At 40.2% G+C, this 16,159-nt stretch overlaps 2 protein-coding genes across 3 annotated transcripts in view; both read right to left on the bottom strand.

Moving 5' to 3' along the window:
* Positions 1-1,026: 1,026 nt before the first annotated feature.
* rergla (RERG/RAS-like a) lies at positions 1,027-3,515 on the bottom strand. Of its 2 annotated transcripts, XM_086060302.1 has the most exons (5): positions 2,756-2,822; positions 2,454-2,510; positions 2,004-2,077; positions 1,791-1,939; positions 1,027-1,560 (listed from the first exon to the last, which is right to left on the bottom strand). In XM_086060302.1, exons 1-5 carry the CDS (start codon positions 2,805-2,807, stop codon positions 1,275-1,277), a joined length of 618 nt encoding a protein of 205 aa, XP_085916428.1. In that variant the 5' UTR covers positions 2,808-2,822; the 3' UTR covers positions 1,027-1,274. The 2 variants fall into 2 exon arrangements, with proteins under 2 accessions (XP_085916428.1, XP_085916429.1); XM_086060303.1 differs by lacking the exon at positions 1,027-1,560 and having other exon boundaries at positions 1,620-1,939; positions 2,756-3,515.
* Positions 3,516-3,668: 153 nt separating this feature from the next.
* The window catches only part of arhgef39 (Rho guanine nucleotide exchange factor (GEF) 39), a 29,860-nt gene continuing 17,369 nt past the window's right edge, over positions 3,669-16,159 (bottom strand). Inside the window, exons 7-12 of the mRNA XM_086060301.1 lie at positions 15,655-15,783; positions 10,395-10,624; positions 6,265-6,353; positions 4,962-5,085; positions 4,433-4,527; positions 3,669-4,279 (exon numbers count right to left, since the gene is read on the bottom strand). Coding sequence (XP_085916427.1) covers positions 4,243-4,279; positions 4,433-4,527; positions 4,962-5,085; positions 6,265-6,353; positions 10,395-10,624; positions 15,655-15,783 — 704 coding nt within the window. The 3' untranslated portion in view covers positions 3,669-4,242. The remainder of the gene's footprint in view (positions 4,280-4,432; positions 4,528-4,961; positions 5,086-6,264; positions 6,354-10,394; positions 10,625-15,654; positions 15,784-16,159) is intronic.

Here is a 16,159-nt window from a genome sequence, read left to right as displayed (position 1 = left end):
CACCTGGAGACCACATGCAATGACTTTCCGCCTGGCTTCCACAAACAGCTGGCCGCCGATAACATAGAGATAACAGCGCCATTCATACGCTAGGTGCGCTGAGAGGCCTCCTAACAGTGTTTCTTTCTCCTGGCGAATCAATGCTGAGGCCTCCTTGCCGTCTTATTACTTTGTATGGCAGCGAGGAGACACCTGTGCAGGGAAGGAATGAGAGGAATGTAGATTATAATGTAGATATGTGCTGGATGGATAGGAGAGGCTCCACATTTGGGTTGCTGTTTACTATAATACTGCCAGGAAGCGTAGCCGGACATCAGTAAATGTAGCTTTTATTTTCACATATTAGAAGGAAGTAGAGGTGGGAAGTAACAAAGATTGTTTGGGTATCTTTATTCATTTTTGGACAACTTTTGACTTAAACGCCCTACACGCTCTACTCTTTACAATTTCAAAATGGCCTCCTTACTTTTTCATCAACTAAGTTGAGTGTGTAAAAAACAAAACAACCTACGCGATTGAATGAATTCTAGTGGACTTATCAAGCTAATCTGTTAGCCCGACAATTACGTTTCACGTAAAATGTTAACATTAAGTATTGTTGCTCCATCTGTGTTAAAGTAGCTGTTGTTTAAATCTTAATAATAATATAGTATCGATGCTAATCTCAGTGAGCTATTTGCATTGTAGGTATGTTAGCATTAAGCTAGTGGACATTTGTTATTGGTGTTGCTGCTCCATGTATGTTCAAATAGCAGTTGTTTAAAGGTTTATCAAACAATTATGTTAATTTCCATCTTGTATAATGTTAGCATCAAGCTAGTAGATTTCCATTAGTTAGAAGTGAAAGTGTTAGGTTGAACATTTGTCATTTACACAAAGTGAATTCTTCACTTAGTTTTGTGACTTCAACCGTGAGCTTTGCCTCGAAAGAACGAAGCAAACGAGTCTTTTTTTCCCCCTCAAAGTGATGTTATAAGATAATTTCCCATTTCTTGATCGCGAGAGAGTAAAAACAAGCACGATGTATGCTTTCAAAAAGTATGTTTTAATAAGTTTAAATGTGTTTAAAATGTGTGGGAGGATACAAAAAAATGTTGGGGTTTTTTTTGGTCTCTATATAGCAGTTTTTCCCCTATTGCAGGTTTGCCTGGGCCCATGATAAACCGTGGATTTACTCTACCACGTTCAAACATACATACACATCAATGCTAGTTAAACGTAAATGATACCGCTACTGAGGTCTTGGTTGACAGCCATCCTTTTGTTTTACCGCCTCACACTGATTTCCTCCTCTTGCCAAAAACGTTGTTGATGAGTTTGGCCACGGACTTGGAACCGCTCGGGCGTCTTCTGCGCTCCTTGGCCTTGCCGCCCACGCCGGCGCTCTGCACCGCCTTGGAAAATATGAGCACCACCTCCTGGTAGTGCTCGGCAGCCGACAGCTCGTGGAACTGGCAGTGGAACTCGGCCGCCAGGTGCTGGCCTTCTTCGCAGCGCACCTCTCGCATGTGGCACAAGTCGTGCTTGTTGCCCACCAGAAATATAAGCGACTCAGCATTCCTGAAAATATTAATTAATAAATAAATAAATAAATTCACATTTTGATTAACCCACCTTTTTTTCTCAAAAATATCAATTAAAATATATATTTTCATTTTTTAAATAATAAACTTTACATAAACATTTAACATTATAATAATAATGATCATGTGAATGCTGCTTTTATTATTAAAGTCTGGTGCCACCATATAGCATAAAATATTTTTCCAGAGTACTTTTGAGGAATACACCTTTTGGCCGATCCCAAGCGGTGCTCCCTGATGAGTTTCACTACCCTTCTAGCAGCAAGAAAGGACGAGCGGTCACTAATGTCATAGACAACAATGAAACCGTCGGCCCAGTGAATCTGCTCATTGGGCGTTAATTTACCCTGAAAGGACTGAAAAAGACATACGAATTAGTCTCTGCATACGTGTTTTTATAACAACGTTGACTATCCTGACCTGGGAGCATGGCTCGTACAGCTCCAGATTCATCTGCCTTCCATCCAGAGTCAGACGCTTTCGGTATATGCATTCTGTTCAAAGGAAAAAGTCAGCAATCGTCAAAGTGTGGTGGTATGCCAACTCCCTCTAGTGGTGCATGAAAGAATCACCGCCTAAGTACGGTTCAGTTGTATTTTACATTGCATACTCTATTAAAGAACTGTGTCAAATTTATTGTGCAATATATTTTATTTCAGCCTCGGATAAGCAGCACATACTTGTATATTTGTGTGTAGCAACATGTCCGTAGCATGTGCCACGTGCACGGATCTGCACGCAAATTGATTGAGTATGAAGTGCTGCGCCCATGAGTGAAAAATATTTTTGGGTCAAATGTGGTGGACACTTCATTCCAAATTAAAATTAGACACGTGGTGCATTAATTGATTGAATACATTTTTTAATTACCTGAAGATGATGCATATTCTCCAATAAAACGCTTAGTGAAGAACCGGACGATGAGGGCTGCAGAAAAAAAAGTGTTACTTCATAGAAATTGATTTCATTTTTGGGGGTCCTCAGTCCCAACGTACAACATTTTGAGGTTCAAATATGTCATCGCACAGCACAAGAAGTGCTGTTTGACATGCATGTCCTATTAATTGTTACTTTTGGTTACCGAATACAAATTCAGGTTATATCTCCCATCCGTCGTAAACCGAGGACCCCCTGTACTGTATCTCCACTGGCCTAAATTGCAATCCTCTTACCTGACTTTCCGACTCCTTCACTTCCAAGCACGGCAATCTTGATCTCGTTCATGTTCTCAAAAAAAAGCTCCAGGAATGAAAAGCATGCTTTAAGAAACGAGGGGCGGAAAACAAAAGCGTTGAAGTCTGCTTGAGAGTTGAGTCTACTGGGCAAGTGGAGCACCAAGGGAGACGTGGGCTGGGTGGAGGAGAATGAGAGGCGGGGGCAAGGGGGATGCAGCTGAGACGCTAATAGGGGCGTTTCTCCTTGACCATTCATCCAGGAAAGGGTGGTTCATTTGTGGTTGTTAAATAAATAAAACATGATGCAGAACAATTTCATGCATCTATGATTCGAAAAGCAAGCGAAAAACAAAAAAATCACATCAATGCCAAAATGCAAGGCTAAACTTTTTTTTTGTCTTAAAAACTATTAATGTGAGTTGAGCTTTTGTACTCACGCCAAGGCGTGGCGCCATCTGGTGGCATCTTGGTGCCAAGCAACTATGTGGACGTGAGTTGAGGAGCCTGACCTCAACAAAAAAAATGGTGCTTTGTCACCACCTAGTGGCATCTATAGACATTAGGCAACAGGGCTCTGTCCCGAACACTCATACTGTATTGGGAAATGAGCTCTGTTGGAATAATGACAATGATTGTTATTATAATAAAATAGGGAGGTAACTAATGTTGTACTTATTGGATGGACAGGCACCAGCTATTTGTGCAGACAATCAAAACAATTTTCCACTTGAACCTACAACAGCCACACGTTAGATTGTCTTTAGGAGGAATGAATTGTGTTACATCCCAAATTTGTTTATGTAAAGAGCTTCTATTTACAGCCACATTCAGAACTAGACTTATGTCCATGGTTTTGTCTCCATCTAGTGGACATATTTGATTGCTGCAGGATGAAAAAAGGTTCAACAACGTCTTTTTAGTTTTATTGGGAAGTGATAGACATATCTAGATGCAATTTGTGATTGATTTTATCATCTTAATAGTATTGGAATCACCATGATATGAATCAATTCATCTTAAAAACTCCCAAATTACCGTTGATCAATATGGCATTTTCTGAATCAAACAGAAGTGCACATTTGCTTACATAAGGATAAAATAGAATACACATGTACATAGAAAAACATAAATGAAATATATATGAATGCAACTGGCTTTGGGTGTAAATATGTGACAATAACAATGGAGTGCAACTGACCTATCGCGTCCTTTTAAAATGAACTGTTAATTAAGCAGCAATATAATATCATATTTGGTTTACAAAGCAGCGATGAGATAGTAGTTTATATTGCACAAGAAAAGGGAAACTCAAAGCTTAAGTCGTTCAAAAAGCGTAAAATAATGAAAACGTGGTGGCCTTGGAGTGAGCGTAAAAGTCTGAAGTGAAACTCTCAGACCGTCACTCTTTGATGCCATGTCGTCACAGGCTTACTTGCACGCACGCACACACATGGAATTCCATCCGGATTTGGGAAAGAAATCTCTCAGAGGATAACACAGCTTGACGTGGATGCCTCTGAACTGTTGGATGCAAACAAATAGTAAATAACAGGCTTACAATGTTATATAGAGAGCATAACGCTTAAATGAGGCAAAAAAATAATAATGAATGGATGGATTGAATTGAACCATGCTGACAGCTAACTGGTTGAAACAATGCAAGGATGAAAGCACCTGTGCTCTGAAGTGGACTGCTTCATCCTTTTGGGGGCGCTACTTTCCCACTCAATGGCTGGTCTCTGAGCAAGCTCACCAAGCTCGTTGTTCACCTGCACAGACGGGGAGAAAGCTCAGGTCAGTTCTAAAAAACGATTCAATCTCCACTAACTTGACTGGAGCACATACTTAAAATTACGCTAAATACGGCCGGAGGAAATAAGGGTCGTAACTGCAATGGTCTTTAATAATGGATTCACATCAATGTAAAAAGCTACTAGTAGCTGGTGTTGTATTGTTTCTATTTATTTACCTGTAAGATGTCACATCACTTACTGCTAGCATGCAAGCTAATCGTACTAATTGATGAGCCTCATGTGAAGTTGGCTCCTTTGTGTTGAATATTTAACTACTAAATACTAAATACAGTGCTCTTTTTCAAAAAAATAAAAATAAAAAATAAAAACCTGTTACAATTTTTTTTTGTTATTTTGTTATTATTCATTCTTATGGGTAAAACGTAAAATCCTGTTTTTTTTTTCCTTACCATGTTCCTCTTCCTGTTGCCGTTACTGCTGCTTGGTAAATTGTGGCCGTCAGGAGCCGAGCCGAGAGTGTCCTGGTTCAGATCCTCTCGCTGAAGGAGAACAGTCGACCTGGGCTGCAGCTTCCTGCAAAAACAGTACAATCGTACTTAGTATGGTGAGTTGGCTTTGCATGTTTTTTAATGCTAACAAAATGTGGAACACACAAGCAGGGCGACCAAGTGAAGCGGAAAGGCTTATAGCTGCAAATGAAAAGGTAAGTAAGGGTTCAATGGTGTTTAGCATCCACCACATCCCTGGTGGTCGGGCCTTAGCAGAGCTCATCCTTCATTTAGTGCCACCGCGCATTGATCTAGTCACTAATTAAGTCCCCTGTCTACTAGCTGTGTGAAGAGCATGTATCTATAAAAAAACAATGTCGTGAAAAAAAGCGGTCAGATAATAAAGATGACTCCAAGATGGCCGGGTAATTTTGTCATTAAAAATAATAGAGGCAGGGGAGAAAAAAAAGACTCCGATTCAGGGATGTCAGTCAAGCATTGTGAAGTCTTCTGGAAATCAATAATTTAGCCGTGTGTGGACACGCGCACACACCCGACGGACCTCCCCAGTGGTGTGAGCGCTGCTGACCTCTGCTCCTCTCGGCCGTCCTCCACTTGGTCCTGCGCTACAGCTAATTACGCTCCCCGGAGTTTAGAGCCTGTAGATTGGCTCGTCCGCCGGGTGGTCCGAGCGCTTTGACAGCCTCCCCGACAACGGGATAAACTAATTAGCACCAGGGGCCTGGCACGGCAGGGTCGGAGGGGTCCTTATAGTATAGCTGGCCTATGCTCAGTTCAGGGACCTTCCTCCAGAGACGTGCGGCCGGGTGGACGTCCCGAGGTCCTGCTGATCAATGCTAGTCTGAGAGTCAGACAGGTTCTGGGCATACATTGCACCGTTTTAGTTTTACAGTCTTCCCTCGCTATATCATGGTTCACTGAACGTGACCCCACCACGTTGAGAATGTGTGTGTGAATGCCAAAAGGTGAGTTGAATCAACTATATACCGTTGGTGTAAAGTGCTAGAGCGCTCATGTGTGATGTCACATCAGTTTGCAACAGCGCTAGGCTACTAGCTAATGTTACTGATTAGTCTCATGCGAGGGTGGTTCGTTTGTGTTGAATAATACGGTTGTTTATGTAACACGGGGTTTTCCATCAAGTACATGTTTTAAAAACACACAAAGTGACCTGTATTACATTGTATTTTGAACAGAAGCAGCATTAATGTTCTTCAGCAATTATGTCGCACCTGGTACATACCTGACTGCTGCAGATAGGCTTTCATACCAATCATTAAAATCCTCCTGGTTGCTTGACATTAGCAGGAGTTTGGCTTTGGGAAAAGTCAGCTGGAAGAGGAAACGGAACATGTGGGTTGAATTCCATACAACAAAATGTTAATTTTACTGACACTTTACTGATAACATTAGTAAAAGCTAAGAGATTGATCATTTTGCACTGGTTTGTTGTATATAAAAATGTCAGTTTTTTTCATAGGTTCACAAACATCATTGAAACTCCTGTAGAACTGTAATAACAGTATATAAACAGTAGGAGGCAGGCCATAACAGTAAATATCACTACCCTTGCCTGTTGACCATACAAGAAAACTCACATCTCCATAGCAGTTTATCACATCTATCAGACATCAATCTATTATTTAAGTATTGAGTTCATCAATTTATTGCTAACAGCATGAAAGTCAACTGCCAAACAATTCTTAAAGAGTTTAAGAGCAAACCTATTAGACAGGCTCAAAATCAGGCCTTTTCTATATTAAATGACCTTTTACATTTACCTGAAGCTGCAGACGTTTCAGACGTAGGAACTAGTTTGTTTGGTGGCGATATTGATCCTTTTCATGAGTATTTAGAATGAACTTATAAGCTTATCCAACTCTTTTTTCTTTTTTTTTAACACAGCTGGATGTTCTCTTATTATACATTAAATAGATAAAGATAAAAAAAAAAGGTTCCTTCATCTATCTAATTAAAGAGGCTGAATTGAGTGGTGCGTGAGACGAGGCACTCGATTCACGCATAAGTAGATTACTCTTCTTTTTGCAGTGCAGTAATTAGGGATTTGTCAGGAAATCTGACCCTCTTAGGTAGAAATTACTTTGTATAATAAGGACGACAGAGCGCAGCGCACATAATTTCGCTTGATTATTTATACATCAAAGAGAATCTGTCGGGGATGTGGGAAAATATTCCAGCAGCGAGGGGAGAAAAAGGAAGTTGAAGGGGAAAAACTAAGGGTGTGCTGCAAAACAAACAACCCTGATGGAGGGGGGGTGAATACAATACATTTTAATAAAAGTGATTTTTTTTTTTGGGACTCACAAACTTTGCATATAGATTGCCATGGCATTTACAGCTGTCAAATTTAATTTAGCTTTAATTCTTCATGGCACCGGATGAGGAGGGCCCTGGAGTGCTGACAGACCTTTTTTTCCCCCTTTTAGCTCAGGTAGTGGCCGGGATCAATAATGTGTCCTTATGAGAAATTACGGGTAATGCTATTGAGTATGCATTCAGGCCTCGATGGGATAAGAGGCTAATGAAATGCCATTTCTGCCATTAGATAACGTGCGGGCCGGCTGGCGGAAAGCAGCGACAAGGCTGGAGGAAGATGTATTTACTGGAGGGCCGGAAGAGATGGATCTGGCCACTAATCTGATCCAGCAACTGAGAGATTATCTCGCAAGTCGACTGCCATCACTGCGTTGCTTGGCTGTTAACACACTCCAAAGAATGCATGCACTCATTTCAGCTACATTTAAAAAAATATATTTTCACTTGTAAGGTTAAACGACTTTGAGTAATAATTGTGATTTTGTCCATCCATGCCTAATATTAAGATTGTGGTTTAGTGACATTTATTATGAAATGTCCTTTTCCACACAGGCTGAGCCTATTTGTTAGAATAAATTAAAAATTGTTTGACAAAGTGAACACAAAATGCAAAGTCATATCTTATCAATGCAGTATTGTGGTGTAACCAAAATCAATTACAATGTTTTTACTTTTTAAGAGGACCGTATGGGATCCAAACTGAAAAGTCATCATCTTAAAAATATAAAGTTACACATTTTTAAAGTAAGCCATATTTTTACAAGTGTATAGTATAACTTTATCTAAAAAATAACAATACTTTATACACCAAAATATACAACTTAAATCCCGAAAATATGTAACTCTCTCCCCTTTAACAAAATATGAATAATTCTGAAAAAAACACATTATTCTGGAAAATTAGACTTTTCCCTCTAAAATATCAGATTATTTTTGTGAAAATATATACCGGTAATTTTAATCTAAAAAAAACCTTTTTTCCCTCAAAAATATTTTTTCTCTCCTCTAGATTATTTAAAAATAATAATAATAATTTAATCTTTAATCTGCAAAGTATTGAAGTATAGTACATATCCATTTTTTCCTCAAAAATATTTGTTTTTCTTGAAAATTTTAATTCAATCTTGAAAATATCTCAGTATCACTAGCCCAGTAGCATAATTGTCTAAGTCCCAATATCAATAAAAATAGCAATGTGCTTGCTATAAAATTGTGTTTTCTCTTTATGTCTGTGTAGATAGTTATCTTGGTCATGGTAATCTACAAAGATTGAATCGAGGCAAATGTGCTCTTGATTAGTGCATTTGATGTGTTTTTCTTTGTTATCCTAAATTGTAAAAAATAAATAAAAATCACCATGCTATTAAGATAAGAATGTATGACTTAATTGTAAAAAAGATTATCATTATAAATTGTAATATTTAGAATTATTATTATTTTTTTAATATATATATTTTTTAATTGCCTTAAATTAAGTCCCATGGTCCTGGGTTAACGGCAAAAATGGCTGTAGCCAATGAACAAGCAGAAATGAATTACTCTGCCTGCTTGGGAGGCAAGTCTCTTCACAAAAAAAATATTTTCAACTCACCTTATGTCTTCCATTCCATTCATCTTCCTTCACTATCACTGTCAAATTAGCCTTATTCTGCTTAGCAGTCTTTTTACACGTCTTAAATGTTCATCAGTGACTATACACCAAGTAATAAAAAACAACAACTTTCAATTGTTGTTGTTGGTTTTTTTATTATTAGTAATACCCCCTAAAAAAAATAAAAAAATAAAATAAATAAATCCTAGCATCGCCAGTGGTGTTTGGTCTACTGCATGCTCAAGTCCAGTGCCAATCCACATAAAAAGGAATTTAATACTGCAAGTAGCGCATTCAAAGCACGGTACAGTTGCTTATGTATCAGAGCGACGCACATTAGCAGCGGAACATAAAGCGCTCTCCGAGACGGCGTATCAACCGAAATGAATATTGATACCGCGCAGCATTGGCAGGAAACACTTGCCGCATAAACGCTTTGGTTGCTTGCTCAATGACGCGCGACTCGTTCCGTTGAATGTTTCATGACAGCGACTACATCATTTAGACGTAATTTGTCAGCAGGCAGCTGCACTGAGACCTGGGAGACAGATCAGACCAAAGGGAGAGAAACATTAAAAGTTGAACTTTTGCGGCTTTGAAGGGGGACTAAAGGAGGCGGAAGTAACTGCCACCCCAAACGTCTGTTGAACTTCATGTGACATCATCAAACCGTGGCAACTGTCAAGGACTTTAGCGAGGAATCAAACATGTAGCATGCGTCCAAAAAGGAATAACGCTTGTGCTTAGGGCTCACTCATGTGTTACTTGAGTCAATAAGCAGATGTCGCCACACCTGCTGCAACATTTTTACATTGCATTCATTGGAAAATGTACTGTATACAGTTTTTTTTTTCTCTCAACATACTGTACTAGTGTACGGTGTCCTTGAGTGCCAAGAAAGGCACCTCTAAATATAATGCATTACTATTATTATTATTAGTTCAAAATTGTCCACTATTGTTTTACAATACTTAACTATATTTCAAATTTCTTATGTACCCTTGGATAAAAAGCCAAGTGTGGAGAGTCTCTGTCACTATGAATAAGGCGATCATTTTCCATTAACGAGTTGGTTATATGTGCAAGGGTCGCTCGGTGTTCGGTGGGCGTAGCAGTCCACATTTTTAATGTTTGCTCATTGATTATGATAATAGACAAAATCTCAAAAACCAAACAAAAAAAACCTTAAAAAGCAATACTGTGAAATGAGTCACAATTGTGGCTCTCACAGATTGGCACATCAGCCAATTACCAACATGCAACGTACTGCAAAATGAACCCGTTATTTGTTTAGAGATAAGTAAAGTATGCATTCAACTGCTATGAATTACTTATGTCTTAATAAAATAGACATAAAATCAGATAAAAGCACTTGCATTTGCTGTGACGTGGCACATAATCATATAATCAAGCGCAATAGAAAATGGAATGAGGCCCAAACTCACACTGAGGAGGCCTCCTTTGCCCTTGGTGTTGCCGAACACCTTTTCCACGGCGCACTCTCGCAGGGGATAGGCGTGCTGGCCTGCAAACTTCTCACTGTCAGTGGGATGCAAGGCACTGCATCGTTTAGCCTGAAGAAGCATGTCGGAAAACAGGAAAAACATCTTGGGCTTCACGTCTGCTCCTTTGGAAGGGACCACCTTCAGCCAGCCTTCACGGATGTACCACCTCCCTGCAGAAGAGACACATGCAAATTGTCTTCTTTAAGTTACATGTTTACATGTATACATACAGATAGAGTAGTGGTCTGTAAATGTGTCTTTTTGTAGCAGAGGAAAAGGAAATGTTGCAAGTGAGATGAGTTTGGACAGTCAGTGGATGTTTTTGCCCTAAGGCGGCGCGGGCCACAATGTGAGCTTGTGTCCCACTGTGCCCCAAAAAAAACCTTCAGCGCACCTGTTGACGTGAATTCTGTTTAAGCACTTGTGACATTGTGTTGAATACATTTAGTCAATGTATTGACTCATATTTGAGGACTAGTTTTATCATGATTCATAAAGACTAACCAGTGATTAAAAAAATCCTTGAACATTAAGATAGATGTTAATTTGCTGTTATGGGATGTAACAATAACAGCAATATCGCAATACTAAATTGGCATAACATCGTAGTCATCATGTCACGGTATTAAAAGCAGCACATCTGTTAAATAGGTGAGGTTGTATCTATGTGTGCAGTTCCAGCACCCTCTGGTGGTTAGGTTTATTAGAACAGCTTAATTTTAATTAGGCATATTTGCGTTTAAGACCTATGCTATTGGCCAGATCAAGGGGAACTAACACGTTTGAGTTCTTCCACAAATTGACTTGATTCAGAATGTGTGCATGCATTACGCAAGTCAGTGACATGATGCTACAAAATTATGGCAACATGAAGCTCCTCAACTCACTTCAATATACTCTACAGTATTTCCTTGGTACTAAGATGCTATAAGATGGTACCATAGCAATACTTGTATTGCTTTGGCCTGCAGCATAAAAACAGTGAATCGGGGAGTTTCTCCAGCAAATCACAGAATATTTTCAACAACAAAAAAAAAACTGCGACTATGCAAGGAATTTCCTGCAATGAACAAAATAAATGCTTAATATTTCATTTTGTGCGTATTGTGTCTTTTGAGTAGTTCCATAACTGAAGTGCTCAGTCGCCTGTCAAGAGAATCTAAATAAAAGTTGTTTTACCTTTTTCAGCTATTCTCTGTCTATTGTGCAATTATGGAATACACTGAAAGATGGAGAGAAGCGGTAATTAGTGCCATCTCTTTTGCATTAAACGACAGCAGTTTGACAACAAAATTAATTAGACTCCTGTAGGTCAAGCTGACATAAAAACCAAGCAGATGACATGAAATCTAAAGACAGGCACCGCGGGAGGTACAGGCCTATATATGTGTAGCTGCTGCTCATCTCTTTGATTGGCAGAGCCATGACCACAGCTAATAAGCAACAGGCTGACATTTGGATAGATAAAGATGAACATTCAAACATGGGTCCGGGGTATTTTTTTTTGTAATTACCCCAGTTAGCCACCTGTGATTGCAACTAGCCTGGGTGGCCCGAGCCGTGCCTTTCGGGCTCACCGTAGACATTTTCCGCTACAGACAAGCCTGTTGAGATGAAGTGCAGGGGTCAAATTGCTTTTAAAATGCCATGGGTGTCACATGGAAAAACAGCCCGGAGATAGGAGATTCTCAGTTGCTGAAGCAGTGGTTGACAACCGTTATTTTAAACGTTACAAATTAATCACTTTGTAAGGGCCAATTAGGTTCCCTTTGATGGTATGTAATTAATACAGGACATAATATGATCAAATTAGCAAAAAGAGTAAACAGAGAAGGACCAGCAAAACAAATTGAAATTAAGTATTACATCATAATGCATTAAGTCTTTAATTCTTCACATTCAACTGAATGATGTTTTTTTTTCATCAGGTTACATATTGTATTGTTTTCCTCATTAAAAACACAGACATGCTTTTTGGGGAGGCTAGAACGGAAAGAAATCATAGAGAAAGATTTGAAGATGATTTAGGAGTTATTTAGTAGATTATAGAATTTGAAAAAAAGTCATTATTCTAAACTTTTCAACTAATAGCAAAATCAGACAAACTAATAAGAGTGCTCTCTTATTTTCTTTTTCTCCCAAAGCTGTATGAAATGAGTCACGAGTACACAAAAAGTGAAGATCCAATTAAAGATGACTAACCATGCTAAGTCTATACTTGCGAAGTTACACATCAGCGGCTTGAAAATGACTGCAATGCTGGCAGGTGCCGTTTCTTCTGCAGCTTGTGAAGGCCGCCGTTAGTTTTCGAAATAAATCAAGTGCAGGCGTCGTAATGGAATAGCGGAACATGCCATGTCTTCTAATTCATGCTTGAGCAGTAATGTGTTGCATGTTTGCTCAAGCATCGGAAAGCTGCTTGTGTCCAGCGTACTGAAACGGATGCACTTCAAAGACGTCAAGTTAAATTCCATATATTCAAATCAACAAACTGTTGTTGTTTTTTTAAATCACCTGTACCTTGACAGAAAATGTTGACAAGGTTGCTGAGAAATTGGCAACACTGCAAGAAGTGGACCAGGTACTTCTCAGACTCCCTGCCAGCATCTGACCATCCGCAGGGCTTTGAGGCAGCAGAGGGTTCAAAGAGCAGGAGGTGCCGAGCACTCCTCTCCATGTAAAGGCTTTTCAGTGTTCCTTGTCAAAGAGCACCTCGGCTCCACTACAAAGTCTTTTGGGCAAGGCCGTGGTGGGGGGCTAGGGAAAGGTGGGGCAGGAAATAAAAGGTTCATCTACAAAGGGTCCTGTTCTTCTGTACTGTAGAGATGTGACAGAATGAGGACAGGTCAGATTTGGCCTTAACTGGGCATATATTTAAGTAACTTGGTTTATCAAGTTCTAAAAAGCCAAATTACCTCCTGTACAGTATCAATATAACCTATGCCTATTTTTCATCTGGTTACTAAAGTGCAGTTATAGGAATATGATTTCAAGCTGAATTTTGAGCTAACACTATTCACACAGTTTTAAGATTGGTTATATGCCAGATTTTACTACTACTGGTCACGTCAAATGGTATGACGATTCTCTGCATCATCTGCACATCGGATGATGGTGATGATAGTACTTCATTTATATAGCGCTTTTTCAACTTACTAGGCCCTCAAAGCGCTTTATATTTTAACTACTAATTCACATACTGATGACGCAGCATCAGGAGCAACTGGGGGGTGGGGGGGGGGGAGGGGGGTATTGTGTCACTTTATTTTGCTTGATAACTTTGCATTTGTATTTTATGACATTAAATAAATGAATGAATGACGCTGTATTCCTCTCGGCTCACTACAGCTTAATGCCGCTTAACGAGGAAAACGCTTATGTCCATACACTGTTTTCTGACAGTCCCGCTTTTGCCCCTCCTCGGTCCAAGCTCACTTTTGGATAATTTCAGCTGTCTCTCAATTGATATTATTCTGCCATGGGGCAAATCTCAGCATTGCCATGTGTGGTAAGTCAGGTGCAAACCAGATTCAACTGTCAAACTTTGTGGCCGTGTCGTTATATAATTACTGCAATATCCTTCGTGAATAGGACATTAGGAGAGCGCAAACTGCGGGTTCAAATGAAAAGCCATTAATGGCGATATCAGTGGATGCAGTGCATTCTTAGTGGATTTGGTCCTCTGAACGGTGTCAGGGCGTCAGAGTGAATTTCCGAATATACTACATGTTGACGGCAGTAAATGAGATCTGATTGGAAGAAATATCTGTTTCGAGATACAGAAAAGATTATTATATTTTTAGTTTAAAATGGTTTACCTTAACCAGAATGCCATGCCAAATTGTGGCCAAAGATAGAATCTTGGTCGGTTATTGCGCTTTCTGGTGCTATAAATCTTTGTTGAGGAGAACTGCTACTACACGATTCGGGAACAGGGATTTTGGGTGCCAGTCCGAGCTCCAATTTTAATACTGTACATACAAGTCGCAGCTGAGTATAAGTCGCAGGTCCAGCCAAACTATGAAAAAAAAGTGCGTCTTACAGTCCGTTATATTTTGATATATTTTGATGTTTCTCAACACCTCTTCAAACAATGCCTTTATTTAAACGGCTGTGATGTTATTATGCCACACAAATAATTTTCTCAAGGGACACCTGAGATAAAATGACAAATGTGAAATATCTTTGTTGTAAATTGAAAGGACCAGGAGGCAGACATAAATCGGTAGTCTCCGAGGAAAATGGGATGTCTGTCTCCTGTATCGATGTCCCATTGATTCAGGCTTTGTGTCTCACTGTGGCTAAACACACACACGCACACACACACAAATCTCCTACAGAGCTACTTAATATGTTTGAGGGGCCTGATGCATCTCATCTGTAAAAGGCAGAGGTTTGCTTCCCCCCACCCCCTCCCCCTACATAAGATGGCGATGCTGTTGCGGTGGGAAGCAAAATGGGTCGGTGTGAGGCCGCGGCTGCTCTGAAGTTGGCCTGGTGGGACTGGGGGTTTATTGGCTGGAAAGGCGGTGGAGTTGTGAGGGGTCTGAGAACTTGAATGAAAGGAGCTTTTGAAACTTCCCACATCGGCATTAGAGAAATGCCGCTGCTATTGCACGCTTGCACCAGCACAAACAGAGAAAAAAAAAACAGTAATACCAATAAAACAAACTCACCCCTCACCCCCCCCCCCCCCCCCCCCACACACACACGGCTTGGCGCATACATGCATTACCCATATCTAGAAAACACACACACTTTGGCTGCCTTTTTATCAGTGAGTCCGCAAGATGAGACTTGGCTCTAATTGGTCCCGGGGGAGATTGGCAGGGCGAGCGGAGCAACAAGGAGGACGGAGTCCCCGGGGACCAACAACAGGAGGCGGGAAGAAAAGGGCCACCGCTCCACAAGTAGAGAGGGAACCACAACGGAAGAGGGGAAATAATTAAGCAAGAGGGAAGTTGAGCGAAAAGGAAAAGCATTCAAACCACGTCGGACCGAGAAAGTTGCACTGATTATCAGCTATAAAAAGACTTCCCTACTGTACACAATTCATCTTTATTAAGCGAATTTCCCTTTTCTGTATCTACGCTTGCACCCCTCCCAAGTCCCGCAGGACACAGCAATAGATGCGGAGAGGGGTAGTTTGAGGTGCCGCTTGAACGAGATGAAAAGAATAAGTGATCAGAGGCTGCCTAACCTGCAGCCAACACCTTCGTCTTTCGCCCCTTCAGCAGTTTCTGCACCCGGCACAGCTGCAGGTGGTTCTCCTGGCGCCGGGTATTGTTCTGGATACGCTGGTGCAGCTCTTCCACTGCAGCCACCGCCCCTGTGGCAAAAAAAAACACACACATAGTGCTTCAATCGTCTGCGTGTGGAAGACTTTACTTAAACTATAAAGTCCACACGGGATGGAGGAAAAGAAGCAGCAGAAACATCCGTTTTCCAGTTGGATCATAAGCAGAAAAGGCAAAGACTTTTAAAGACCTTATTTTAGACCACTTCAATCAAATTTAAGACCACCCATTCACGATATGTGACCACTGGGCATGGGCGAAACAGGCTCAATCAAAAATATTTGAAGAAAGTATAAGAAGCCTGTTTACGTCTCATGATATGTTAGCATTAAGGGAGCAGACCTTACATTCTGATGTTACGTGAAATTATCTGGTATGTATGTATGTATATATATATATATATATATA

The sequence above is a fragment of the Leptonotus elevatus genome, chromosome 17, assembly GCF_054856555.1.
Source record: "Leptonotus elevatus isolate MCC_2025b chromosome 17, RoL_Lele_1.0, whole genome shotgun sequence".
Classification (NCBI taxonomy): domain Eukaryota; kingdom Metazoa; phylum Chordata; class Actinopteri; order Syngnathiformes; family Syngnathidae; genus Leptonotus; species Leptonotus elevatus.
Note: the sequence above shows the minus strand (reverse complement) of the source record. Positions and strands in the feature narration are given on the sequence as shown.

Coding starts and splice junctions, on each gene's coding strand:
- rergla (XM_086060303.1), bottom strand. CDS start 3,014: ATGAATGGTCAAGGAGAAACGCCCCTATTAGCGTCTCAGCTGCATCCC. Junction 2,511..2,755: donor TGAAGGAGTCGGAAAGTCAG/GTAAGAGGATTG, acceptor TTTTTTCTGCAG/CCCTCATCGTCCGGTTCTTC. Junction 1,940..2,003: donor TGTACGAGCCATGCTCCCAG/GTCAGGATAGTC, acceptor TGTCTTTTTCAG/TCCTTTCAGGGTAAATTAAC.